Source organism: Sylvia atricapilla, chromosome 4, assembly GCF_009819655.1.
Source record: "Sylvia atricapilla isolate bSylAtr1 chromosome 4, bSylAtr1.pri, whole genome shotgun sequence".
Classification (NCBI taxonomy): Eukaryota; Metazoa; Chordata; class Aves; order Passeriformes; family Sylviidae; genus Sylvia; species Sylvia atricapilla.
Window position 1 is genome coordinate 6126928 of NC_089143.1, and position 14211 is coordinate 6141138.

Genomic DNA, 14211 nt, shown 5'->3' on the forward strand with positions numbered 1-14211 from the left:
TCTACCCACTTTTTTAATCCTCAGCATCTATGTCGGGCTGAGGTGGATATTTTGCAACTCTTGGGAAATTTCTCATTGTATCTGTAGACTATTCTCTGTTACATGATTTGTCAAGCCATCTGCATTAGCAGCATGATGCTAATGTTGTTTTTCCATGAAGAAAGTAGGATTTGTTTTATGTATGTCTCAGTCAGGGCTGCAAACACGTCCAATGCCCCCAGCATGGTGCTGCCCACTGAACACTGGTATACATGTCCAGCTGGAGATCCTGCCTTTGGATGATGGTTTGGGTCACCTTGAGTGATGCCTTTGATGTGAAAATTAGCAGATGATGAGGCATGGCATGAGCATGCTGCTGGAAGTTAGATTGCCAGCTGCCTTCTGAAGGACCAGGGTCATCTCAGTTTGAAGCAGACAGATGTAATTATCCCCATCTCAGAGCTGATAATGAAATGACATCATTTACAATGCCACCTTGGTTTTCCTTCAGGGAGTCCGTCATTACTGCTAACAAGACCCAAGTCTACTTAAATTGTGACGTTAACAAAATCACAGCCTGGGCTGGAACAGCCTCAGGCACAGAGGCTGTCTGAGTCACCCAGATGCCACAAACTGTCACAGGGAATTCACGGTTTGGATTCATTTCAGGACAGGCTGTCGAACAGCAGCCCCAACCCATTTTGTGGGAGCAGCAAGGTCAGGCAGGATGCTCCTTCTCCTAGGACAGCAAGAGCAAGTCCTGGATTACCCAGGGAAATATAATTGCAGCTCAACCTCGAGGTTCAGTACTCCAAACCTGCTGTTCAGGTTTTCCCACCGTGTTCTAGGTGTTCAGCTGTACACATGATGTTTATGTTTTAAAACTGATAGCAAGACCAGTCATTAAACCTTGAATATTGAAATTTCCAAGGCTGCAGTGTTGAAAAAAGGAAACTGCAGATTCCATTTTGTATTTTTTTGTATTTTTTGTATTTTTTTTATTCTGTATAAATAAAACATTTTGTATTTTTTTTTATTCTGTTTTCAGTATTTTAGTTGGATGAATAGAAAAGTTAATGTGTTTTGTAACAGGGCAGGATGAAATGACTGCCTCTTATCCTGAAGGGACTTTTCTAAAAATTGAATAATTAAAGAAAAAAAAAGCAGAAGGAAAACGTCCAGTATCTGAATGGGGCCTCCAGGGAAGCCAGAGAGGGACTCTGCCAGGGACCCTAGTGATAGGACAAGGAGTAAAAGATACAAATTGAAAGAAAGAAAACTTAAGTTAGATATAAGGAAGCAATTCTTTACTGTGAGGATGGTGAGACACTGGAAGAGCTTGCCCAGGGAGGTTGTGGTTGGAGGTTGTGGATGCCAGCAGTGTCCAAGGACAGGTTGGATGGATAAGGCCTTGAGCAACCTCATCTAGTGGAAGGTGACCCTGTCCATGGAAGGTGGGGTTGGGACTAGATGGTCTTTTAGGTTCATTCCAACCTAAACAATTTTATGATCTTCTCTTATTTATACAATGCAAAAATAGGGTGAGATCTGAGAGAATAGAAGTGACTAAGAAAACCTAAAGAAACATGTAACGTCTGTAAGCTAAGGAATATGAAGGAGCAAGAGAAAATTTGGTTTAAAGGAAGGTATAGAGCAAAACTTGCTTTCTCCTCCTACTTTTTTTTTTTCACAGTGAGTACAATTGTTCACTGGAATAACATCCCCAGGGATATAGCAGAGTTCCCATCACTTAAGGTTTTCAAGTTGCTTGAGGTTAACCACTTCAGATAAGTTTTATCATTTAAAGTTTTGGAGAGGATGCTAGATAATCTCATCTAGGCTTCCTCTCCCATGAAAGGTTGGACAACATGATCCCTTCCAGCCTAAGCTCTTCTATGATTTTATGGTACTTTTCTTTGTCAGGGATATCTATCATGTATTGTTGGCAATCTGGTAGCCACTTCTGGAGGCATCTTTTGTCCTTAAAGCACTTTCAAGGTCATATTCTTGCTTGCACTCTAATTTTTGTGTTTTATTCCTTGATTGACCAGTTATATTCTCATGATCAGAGAAAACAATACACAGTTTTCCAGAGAGGTTCTCAGCCTGTATCTGAAGCCTGTAAGGCCAATACTTGTGTGCCTTGGTGGTATTGCCAGACTTTCCCCAAGATACTGGCTGGACTAAGAGGAGAGTGCCTTCCTGGGAACCTCTCTCAAATTCGACTGAAAAGCCACAGCAGGCTCTGAAGCAGAACTCAGTTTCTCCCTCCCTGTGTGCCAGTTTTTCATTTGGATCCAACATTGGCCTCCATCTTGCTTGATTCACTTCTCTGAATAAGCTTCAGCAGAAGGAGCAGAAATCAGCCTCGTCCCAACCTGAGCTCTAGTGGTTAGAGCACTCCTGACAGCTGAGGTGTGAGGGTGTGAACTCCTTCAGCCTCCTCTGCCAAGTGAGAACTGGCAGTGGTCAGCATACCACAGGAGAGAAGCCACACCACTGCTGTCTTGGGTGCTTTCCATGGTATTGAACACAGCACTGCCTGTAGGTGCCTGTGTGGGGAGAAGGGTGAGTGGATCAGGCTTTTTTCTAGATTTGGGTAAAAGAATTCTGGTTAAAAGTATTTCTGATAGCTCTGTTATAAAAGCATGTTCCAAAGAAAAGAAATTTCCACAACTTTTACAGCATAAGTGAGCATTTCCTACTATGTGAGCTTTCAGGAGACTATAAACAACATTCCAGCCATACTTGTGCTGTGGCTGGATTTGGACTATCTGAAACCCTTAAATGTTTTTTACAATGTGTGCTTATTTTAATGGATGGGTGAAATATCTCACTGAAATATTTCATATTCAACTGGGTGGAACCCATAAAACACAAGCAGTGAAGATTTTTTTGCATGCCCAATGGGTCTGGGGGGATTTGTTTTGAAAACTGGCTTGTGACATCGCTCTGACCCACCCTCTTCTAATAATATGTGCAAGAGAGAAGATTGCAGTACAGTTTAATAATAGGGCTGATTTTGGGTCCTTGTTGAATATTAGACACCAGATTTTATAAGAATATGGGAAATATTTGTGACATCTTGAGAAGCTACTTATTGTTGTACTGGAAGAGATGTTTGTTGAAGACTCAGACAGGCATCTGACAGGGATGCCTGTGGTTTTTCAACTGCTGAGACCTCCTTTTTTGTGATCTTCCCTACAAGGAAGCAAAGACATGTTTAGAGCATGATATGTACCAAGATGTGTTAGCAATATTGTTTAGATATCCGTGCTGACCTAAAAGGGATCTTCTGTGACTTTTGGGTCACAGTAGTCAGAGACAAGTGCCACCAGAGCTAGACTTGTGGATGATTGTCCACAGCAGGTTCTGTGAACGAGGTGATATAAAGACAGCATTTGTTATTTGCTGGATGTAGCTCCATTATGCCCTATAATTTCAAATTCCAGTGGAGAACATAGCATTAAACCCAAGCGTTGGGTTGAAAACTTCTTGAAACTGAGCACAGCATTCCCTTTTTATTATATCTAGAGACATGGGCATTCCCTTTTTATTATATCTAGAGACATTACTTCTTTTTGCCAGCAGAAGCCTCACACCTGCTCTCAGTAGTGCTGGCTTGCTGAGTCTGTGACATAGCAGATATTTTAATTGGTTTTATTTTAAAAATAAATGCATGCTAAGTATATGTAAATACAAAGTTGCTGTCTGTCAGGCTTTTCTGTCTGTAGCTGCAAGAATTAGGGTTAAGCTGATCCTGCCAGTCTTGTTAAAAAACCAACCCCACTTGTCCCATTGCAAACATATTTTGCTCACTACATCATAGAGTTTTTATAGCATAGGTGGGGACAGTAGGAGGGGAAGACAATGCTGAGATATTAAGTTCCAAGAGACTAGTTATACCTGTTGAATATAATTTGGTGATCAAAAGACCGAACAATAAACATGAAAAGCATATGAACAATAAATGTGAAAAGCATCTGAATCGACAGATTGAATGCTTATTCTTAACATTAATTATGTGTGCACCTACATAATTTGAAAAAATGTAGTGTATTGGATTGTGTGGTGCTATGAGGAAGAGCTTTGCAATGCCTCAAGAATTCCTTTGTCTTCACAGTTGTTATTTTTGTCACAGATAACCTGGTTTTAGCAGCAATTTTTGAGCCTTTGTGTATATACGCTGTGATTTTCCTTAGGTTTATTTTTTTTAGTTAATGTTCTAAATGAGGAATATTTTTAGTCATCGTGCTTGCAGCTCGGTTATATACGATCTCAACTCCTAATGCAAAAAGGTGGTATTATCATTATTTTATTAGTATGAGGCAAAATCAGTGGTCGACTTCTGGCTGAGTGCTAGTTCTTTGGGTGGTCTTGGATGGACTTGAAAAGCAGATACAAAGCTCAGAGCTGCTCATGGCAGGTCTTAAACTGCTTTCTAAATACCCAACTGATGCACATTACTTGTGATTGCTCCCTCATGCACAACTTCTGTCCATAAAAGAATGTAAAAATATCACTAAGTACCTGCATTTTCCATGAAGAAAACTCTCTTTCTAATTTGTGTTTTCTCATTTTCTTTTGGAAAAATGTTCAAGCTCAGCACTTCTTTAAGTGGTTAAAGCTGAATCTTTTATGTATGTTTTGTAGGTAATGATGCACTTCGGAAAAGTTGATGAAAGCACTTGGTAAAGTTTTCATAAAACTTCACTTCTGCTAAAGTCAAGAGGAGTTTTCAGTACTTCAGTGCTTTAATACAGCACTTGGACAGGATTAGTGGGTTTAAATCATGTATTATTTGTTGAATGCAGCAAGTATTACAAGCCTTCAGCAAGGTTTACAGGCTCTCACCAGCTCCAAACTGCTAGTCCCACGTGTCTTGTTTTTCTCCCTTATTTTGCTCTGAATCTCCTAACCAAGTACTCACAGGTTCCTTGCTGTGTCAGTACCTGAGCACCTACCAGGAGGTAGAGGCAGTGTGCTACCTCTGTTTTCCCTTCTTGTGTCAGCTACTGTGAGTAGATTCCATGAGATATGTAGATCACCCTTTGGGAGCTTCACTCTTTAATTAAGTTCAGTGTAAATAAATCCTGCTGTTGTTTTGTATCACACAACATCACCCTGCTAGTGTACATCTGGCCATCTTCTTTGTGATGACAAATGTTTGTTGAGGAGTAACTTAGGCAAATTAGTTTGTAATCTAGGAGTAAATCATGAATAATAGACTGGCAGCAGTCTTCCACCCTGCCCAGCTCCTCAGTTTTGTAGCTTCAGGTCTACTTGTCCTCTCCAAGAATTACATTTAAAGGCATTATTGGAGAAGATAGAGATTCTAGAAGCAACTCAAGTCTATGCCTAATGTGAGCAGTGAGATGAGTCTGCTGATGCTTTTGCTCATTCTCAGTGCATTTGTGACTTGAACATGGGGGAAAAGGGCATAGAAGCTGAAGCAAAAGAAATTCATATATTCAATATTCATAAAGTCAATTGTGAATATTGGCTTCTCTAAAGAAGTGGTTATGTTAAGCAAAAAACAAGGTGTGCTGACCTGTAAAAAAAAGTTGTATTTCTAGCCTGGGGGCCAACTTGCCCATCTCAGCTCCCTCTAGCAATTTACAACTCTATTTTCCTATATGTAAACCAGCTGAAATTTGTTGGATTGCTTTAAGACTAGAAATTGAAATTATAATCCCACCTTGAAGAAAAATCAGTACAGTTGTGGTTTCAAAATTGTCAGTGACAAAATAATGGCCTGAAAGGAGTGTTAGAAGAGAAAGAGAACATGACCTGGACCAACAATTTGTACTTAGTCCCAACAATAACTGGGGTCATTGCACAATAATCCCAGCCATGATTTTTGTCTGCAATTGCAGGCCACTCATGTTGTTTTCCAATTTCTTCCAATTCCCTGTTCCCATGATAGATGCTAATGGCCTTTTAAAAGATTTCATAATAGACCTCAAAATGGTGGTTGAAATACAAATTTCTGAGTTTTAAAGAGAAGGGAGGAAAAATCTTAAACATGAGCTCATGTTAGAGGATACTTTGTCAGCATGCACATGAAATTTAAGGTCTACATTACACTTAAGATTAAAAATGTGTTCCAAGCTCTTTCAACTCTCCTGAAAACTAGCAGAAATATGGAGATTCTCTCCTTTTATCAGTACGAGCAGTCAAACATGAAATAGGTATTTAGTTTTCATTTGAAATGTTTGTTCAGTTTGTGTCTGACTCCAAGTCTTTGTCCATTGGCAGATTTGGGAATTGTGGGGTCTGAACTCTGAACTGCAGTTTTGTTCTTCATCAATGCAAAATACTTTCAAGGGCCTGAAACATGATGACAAGCCATGCTTGCTTCTCCTTCTCAACAAACAAATCACAGAAATGGGAATATGTCGCTATAGCTGATGACTAATTGTAATTATCAAGAATTCTCAATTTTTTTCCTCATATGCTTAGAAAATCTTACATTTTTAATCTACGAGAACTGTAACTCCTTTTTCTAGTGGTGGACCCAAATTCATACAGAGTAGCTGACGTGGAAATATAAGTATACAGATACTCCTGCACACATTCCTTATATAATGCACAAATATATTTTGTTTGACAGCACCTTAGTGCAAAAGCATTGTGAAAATGACAGCCCTTCCCTAGGGTCAGATCTTTACAGACAGAACAAAGCACAGTTTTAGGCTTTGCTTAGAAAGGTAGTTCTCCAGAATTTATTGAATTGTGATGTCTTCATTAATACAAAAAAGTGTTGAAAAACCCCTTAGGAAACCATAACAGGAATACACAGAAATTAAACTGAAAAAGATAAATACGTGAGAGGTTTTCCTATCTTGTGGGAAAGTATTCAAGCTGAATAACTTTAGCTTAAAACAATAAATGTTATGAAGCCCTTTATAAATATTTAGATACTAGTAATGCAGAAATACAGAACCGCTAAATCTATTAGGTGATTTTACTATAGCAAAAGCCTCTGGCTGACAATGGAGAGCAAATAACATGAGAAAATCTGTCTGACAGCTAGATAGAGGAGCCATTTGCCTCATCTTAGCTTCTATCACAGCTATCTCTGTGCTGACACCGAGAAGAGCAATGTTTATGGAACCATAGAAAGGAATTGCTGATGCTCAGCCCTTCAGGGGCAGCAGGGATCATGCCACTGGCCCAAGCTGCCCTCCCAGCCAGCCCTGATGCCCCAGGTGTCAGGAAGCTGTCTCTAAAAGGCTTTTGTGTACAGGGTTATTGAAGTGAAAAAGCAGTAGTAACTGGGACAATTTCCTACTTAAGTGAAAAAAATACGCATTTTTTTTTTCCCCAAAACAAGATGGCAAATCTCTGATGCTGAGAGATCATCAGGGAGAGAATACCCAAGTGCATCAATGCCAGGGTACAGAGTGCACAGAACAGCAGTGGCAAGCACCTGGAAATATTGCTGGCATTATGAAATTCATAATTGTCCAGGTGCAGATCAGCCTGTTTATAGTTGCCTGCTTAGATACGGGTTTTGCAGCCTGTCTTTCAGCAAATGTTCACTGGGAACTGTATTTCAGAAGTTTAAAATATGCTTTTTACATGGCTTATTCCCTTCTTTATTGCTATCGAGTAAGGTTTAATGTAGGCAGAACCTTCCTAGCCATGGCTGATGATTACAGTAGCTTGAGGGTTGCTCTTGACATGGGACAGTTCTGTATAAAAAGCAGAAAAGGGACACGCATTAAAAAAAAAAATCAGGTACTTATGAAGCTTCTTTCCATATGCAACATCCACACAATAATTAATCCTTGCAGGAACTCAGAATTACCAAGGAAAAATCATTTCTGTGTAGCGCTGTGTTCCAGGATTGGTTTCCCTATATAGCAGAAAAAGGAAAAAAGAGAAACTTCGTACATAGGTCCTGGATTCACAGAAGCTGGTTTCCTGAGTAAGGATGTTACAATGTCGTTAAAGGGCAGCAGGGTAGTGGTCACCTTCACTGCCAAAGACACTGGTGTCTCTGACCTCTTCAGCACCAGTATGGGTGGACTGGATGGGATTATGTATTTGCTGCATTTTATCTTATATCTATAACATGAGATATAATGGGAGTTCAGGTGCCTTGCTTCTTTTTCATATTTGACTCCATTTTTTGGTGCACTGCTGGCAAAAGTGAGATCAGAAGAGTTGGTGGTTGGTGTTATCTCTGGAGTCTCAGAAAACTTTAGAGCTTCAGTTTTTGGCCTGAAATCCATGTGGTTGGTGTTTGGGTTGTGTTTGGGCTACTGTCACTGCTAATGCGCACATGGTGTGAGTGGTTCCTGTGGGGCAGGGATTGTCAACACCTTCTTGTGAGTCAACTTATCCAGATAAACCCCATGTCTCCTTTCTTCCCAGGAACAGCAGAACCTCTCACTGAGGTTCTCACGAGTGAGATTATCAGCATCAGGTTATCCAGGATGCTTCTTGTTCATCAGCTTTGGTTTCTCCATCATCCTTCCCACTGGATTAGTTTATGGGTGCTAGAGCACCCAGGGAGTTCGTGTAATAAGGGTATTTATTGTTGACACTGTTGACACTTTGGACCCCAGCTTGGGTCAAGACCAGATTACACAGGGATGAGGCTGCTGCAGTGAGACCATAGCTGAAACACACTTGCCTACCCTGACCAGGGTAATCTGTTGGCTGCTTCTGCACTAAAGTAAAATAGGTCCAAAATATGAGTGGTGCTGGAAGTGAGGTTGAGAAACACTACTGGAACTGGGCAGGGAGGGTTCCTGCTCTGTTTATTTGTGTTGGGCCTGGGTCACAACCACTGGGACTCTTCAGATTCACTTTTTTCCCCTGTTTCATGCCCAGGCAGAGATTGTGAAGTGACACAGAAGGCAAGGCACTTTTATGGGCACATACATTATAAATCACAGAACAGTTTGTGTTGGAAGGAACTGTAAAGATCATTTAGTTCCAGTCCCCCTTCCACGGGCAAACCTATACATACATTTTTTTTACCTGTAGAATTGTTTTATTTAAATCACTAAATCCATGAAAAAATCCATGCAGTTGTCCTTGCCTGTGTTTTGGTTTTACATTTTTTCCCTATGTCAGCCTGGGTAATTGAAATCCTTGAGGTCAATCTTACTTTCAATCCCTCCTTTGCTGTGCAAGTCAGGGATGCTGCAAGGAGAACTCTCTTTTGAAACTACTGTTTTAATTTGAATTTCAAATGACGTGGATATGTTTCTGTTGGCCTTGAATTTAACTGAAGGTTGTTTTACAAATGGAAGGACCAAATTAAGGCAGCCACAGGGTTTTGGATAGCCTTGCTCTGGCTCTGGGGATGTGCTGCTCCTGAAGCCTGGAGTGCAGAGTCTCCCTGGAGTGTGGAACAGGGTGCAGGGCAAAGATTGCCCTGTGGCTGCCAGTGTTGATACCAGCCAGAATTGCAGCCCTGGGTGAAATTTCAGCAGCCACCACTGCTCTCACAATGCCCAGTGGTTAGCTCATGCAGCCAGAATTTCAGACAGCAGATATCTGCTTCAGAAAAGAGGCTGTGCAAACAGAAGGAACTATTTTCTCAGTTTCACTAGTATGCACCTAGTGACACTGCTCTAATGGCATGAACTGTACAACACACATCATTCAGGTCTGTTTATCTCCCTGGGGTTTGGCCTTCAAATTGTTTCAGTATCGTACGGATGTACTCGGTGTCCAGCACGACTGAGAAGGAACATAAATCTGTAGTTCACCTTGGCCTGCAGACAGTGTTGAGTTCACTTTCTGACTGGCTCTGTTAATCAGGTATCCCACTCTTCCAGCTGCAAATCAGGCATTGTGATTAATACTCACAAATGAGAAAGCTAATTACTACTGGCATGTAGCTGTTTTATGTTCCTCTCTTTTCTGGGAGCCAAATCCCACCATATGGAAAAATGTAGCTTAGACACTATAAATATGATTCCACTTAGACAGTCATCTCTTCTGTTTTCTGTTATCACAGCAGTGTCAGCACAAGCAAAACAATGAAAGTGAAGAGATGCTGTTGCAAATTTTATTACAAGTTTGAGGTCCTGGGACTTTTTTTTCCTTCTTCAAGGACACTGTGTTAATCTGAAGAAAGAGGGCTTGATTTGTGTTCATTTATGCCTGCCACAATTATTTAAGAAATAACTTCAGTGATCATACTTGAAGAGCTCTGGTTCTTCTTTAACTATTTCTGGCAGAGCTAGAAAGATATGCTTTGTGCTTTGTATCATGACAACTTGTCTTCTCCAATAAGCCACATCTTAAACTGTGTCAGTCCTCTCTACATTCAAAGTAGCTGTCTTCTGTTCATTGCTGTTGGAATGAAGCTGTTGACTGTGTGTCTGCAGTGCAGCCAGCAGCAGCAAGTGAGGATTTCCACAGAAAGGGAAGGCTGTAGCAGTGAGCTGCAGATGGGCAACAGGCAGTGATTGAATCCAAATAGCTAGGAATTTTTGTGCAGAGCCACTTCTGATCTTCATTTTGATCTTCACAGAACCTACCAACTAAAAAAAAATTGGCATTTGAGAGCCCATCCACAAGGCTGGTGTTCTAGTATCAGCCACTGAAACTTTACTGACATGGGAAAAACACAGGCAAGTGAAATAAATTGAGGAGGAGTAGGAATATGTCTTATCACATTCTGAATTTTTGCAAGGTTGTTGTGAAGCAGAGAATGTCTTCTGAGAGCAGGAAATGGTTCTTCCCAAAGCCACTTCTTTTTGTAGGGTTTCTAGACTATTTTTAAACTATTTTGTCAAGCATTCATAGGCTGGATTAGCAAATGTGACTTTACTGCAAGAGGGAAATGTCAAGGATGGGTTTCTAAAACACTATGTTGAAGAAGTTTAGCTGAGTAGCAAGAGGGAAAGGCCTTTGTGCTTCTGCTTCCCGTGAAATCTAAAGGAGAGCATCCTGCCATGGTTCAGGGTATTGGGGGAGTGAGAAAATCTGGAAAGAGATAGAAAAATACTTGCTGCTATGAAGGAGGGAGAGTTCTTTCTTTCAGGATTACTGTTGCAGTCTTGCCTTGCAATGGGTGCCTCAAATAGCTCTTCATTGGTCTTTTGAAATATTTGACCAACCTTCTCTTCCTTAAGAGTGTTTTCTTCTGAGATGTCTCATTTTGCTTGTGAAAAGTTTCAGAAATAACTACTGCTACAGCCATTCCTATCCAAGCTTTAAAGCAAATACATAACCCTTACACAGCTGGATCAATAGGACAGAGTTTGGTTTGGGTATTTTTCCCCTCTTTAAGACAAAAGTCAGAAGCAGCATAAAGTGATGGTAAACAATAATCTAGTGCTAAAATAAGGTCCTAATTCAATTGTGTCATCAAAAGTCAGTACCATGATAGAAATTAAACTGCTGCTTCTGAAGCTGATGCAGAGACCTCTGTGATATCTCCTCATAGCATCTTTCTGTCCCAGGAACTGCTTCCATAATCATTTCTCTTCCAAGTCTTCTTTTTGTGACACTTAACCCACCAGTGTTGTGTACTGTATGTATTATGCATTGCCTTTTGTGCATGCCATATATTACGAAGAGCTTTCTATCCCTAAGGGTTTCTGCAGCTATTTCTGTGAGTTTGTCCTACAGGGCACTTTCATGAAAGTCATCAGTTAGCCTGTGCTATGAAGAAAGGGATAATAGTAACTGAAAGTAGGCCAAGCTCATTAGATTATGATTAAAAGGCAGACTTTTTTTTTTTTTTTTTTTAAATGCACTGAATGTGGTTCTAGTGGGTGGGCACTGGGCAGAAGTGGTGCTGGTGAAGTCACAGGTGCTGTGTCCTTGGTCACTCTGGCTTTTCAGTTATTTTATAGCTTTAATTGAATACTGACTCACGAAGACTACAGTGACCTTTAATTTCATTCAAGCGACTTTCTTCCATGAGTCTTAAAAAAGAAATGCCATGCATGGTCCTGCCTTTGCTGTCTAGGATGAATCTAGAGCAGATAGTTGGAAGCATAACTAAGTTTGTTTCAAAGCAGCCTTGTAATTTTCCCCTTATAATGCTGTCCCAGCCCCTTGGTGGGAGCTCTGCACTCCCTCCTTGGCTTTGGTGAGGCTGCAGGACCAGTGGAGCCCCCTATCCCCACTTGCACCTCTTCCTCTCTCAAGGCAATGACCTGTCTATTTTAGTGTCTCAACTGAGCTGGAATGACAAAGTTGGCAACTTCATCTCTGTGGCTGAATTTGGAAACAATTCATCAGATCCAGCTGAAGTAGTAAATGGTCTGTACAGGCACCATGTGGGCCCTGGGCTCCTGCAGCCCCCAGGTGTTCAGCTCCCACCTCCAGCCCTCTCTTCATTGTGTCTTCTGGTCTCTACAGTACCATGCTCTGCACGTGACTGCCTTGGTGGCCAGGAGAGCTTTTCAGGAGGCAGGACTGGCTAAGGTGCCTTTTATTTCACTTGCAGACCCAGAGAAGCCATCAGGCCTCACCTTGCTCTCCTTTGTCAATCAGAGGCAAGTAGGAAATTACAGACTGTAGCCTCTGGCTTAATTAGCCACCTGCTATTCTTGTCCTCTTGCATCCACAGTATCTATTTACACACATAAGTCTACAGACAAGGCTGAGGCTCTCTATTTTTCCTTGACCAGCAGTACTCTTCCCATGTAAGGTGGAAACTCACCTCCTTTGAAGCACATACTGGCATTTTTCCCTCTTGTTAATCATCTGTATTTCACTGGTCACCACAATCATCACAGGTTGTCCTCAAAGTGATTCCTTGGATAATTTCCATAAGCACACAGCATTTAAACACAACTTGCTATCATGTCTCTCTTTCCCTCCCTTCTTCTCAGATGTAAAGGAGCATCCCACTACGGCCTTACCAAGGAACGGAAGAGGCGTTCCCAGGACTGCTCTCCAGACCATGGCTCCAGCTTAGCAGTAGCTGCCCTGGGCCCGGAGCTCTCAGCAGCTGCAGCCATTGCCTTAATGACAGATGAGCCAGGGCTGGTGAACCCGGCCTTCAGCCCCACCTCAGAGGACAGCCAGCTGGGTAGCAGCCCCGGAGACCTGCACCGCAGCAACCGCAACAGAAGTAAGAGCCAAAAATGGTGGCTTCAGAGCCTTCTACCCCCTTGTAACATTCATTTTTTTTTTCTGTTAAATATATGTCACTGGAGGATTAAAAAAAGAAAGAAAAAGTGGTGGGAGAAGCCAAAGCTTTCATTTTACATGGTTTATCAAATCGCATGCTCGGTGACCCAATAGATTTCAGGTGGAAAAAAATGTCTTGACTAAGGACAGCATCAAGCTGAAGACAGACTAACTGTACACCCTGTACACCTGTAAACTGCAAATCTTTAGAAAGGTTATTTAAGTAAGTCAACTCAGTTGGAAGACTAAATTTTATGTGTGATGGGCTGGGGAGATGGTATAGCTGGGTAATCTGTCTCCACTAAATCTTGGTGGCCCGAGAAACCCCCACAGACATGGGCATCTACCCAAAATCCTGTTGGGAACTCTGTTTCTCATTTGCCACGTATTTTCAAGGAAAAAACCCCACACTTTAAGAATTGCCTTAGGAGCTTGGGGGACATCTGCCAGCTTCTTGGGAAGGTGGAGTTCAGAGCTGGTCCTGCTGAAATAACAACAGTCAGGGACAAGGAAACTTTGCCTTGATCACCCTGTGACACTGCAGCTGTCTCTGATGAGTGCCACGTTTGAAAAACATGGCCTGGCCAAAGCCAGAGTCAGAAGTGTTAGTGGTGAGTTCAAAGCACGTATTTGAGGATTCTGAAGCTAAAATGAAAATCCCAGCTTGTGTGCCACCAGTTGTGTGTTGGGAAAAGGGATGAAGGGATGAAGAAAGACTAGGAAATGGGAAGTATTATCCTTTTGCTTTGCCAGGGTTTAGAGAGGTGAGGAAAGGAAGGGTGGAAGAAGAGAGCACCAGAATCCAAATAAATTCTGTCAGTTTTATTGAGTGTAGAGGCCACAGTCTGGTTTGAGGGAATGTTGTATTATTAGATTACGATATTTGGCTAGCATGCAGTGCTGGAACAGACAGAAGAGCAACAGCCATGAAGATATTTTTAGCAGGATGGAAAAGAGTGAAGTGTTTTGATATTACGACTTTTCTTTTGTATTGCCATACCTGAGTCAGAATATGTGATTTTTTGATCCCTCCCACCTAATAATATTTGAATTTTTTGACATGAAATAGTTGGCAATGGTTGGTGGCTTTAGAAGCATTGCAAAGTTTTGAGG

General features: G+C 41.4%; 1 protein-coding gene across 1 annotated transcript in view; it reads left to right on the plus strand.

The window, feature by feature from the left end:
• LNX1 (ligand of numb-protein X 1) overlaps positions 1–14211 on the plus strand; it is a 66377-nt gene that overhangs the window by 19050 nt on the left and 33116 nt on the right. The window contains exon 2 of the mRNA XM_066316995.1: positions 12798–13039. Coding sequence (XP_066173092.1) covers positions 12798–13039 — 242 coding nt within the window. The remainder of the gene's footprint in view (positions 1–12797; positions 13040–14211) is intronic.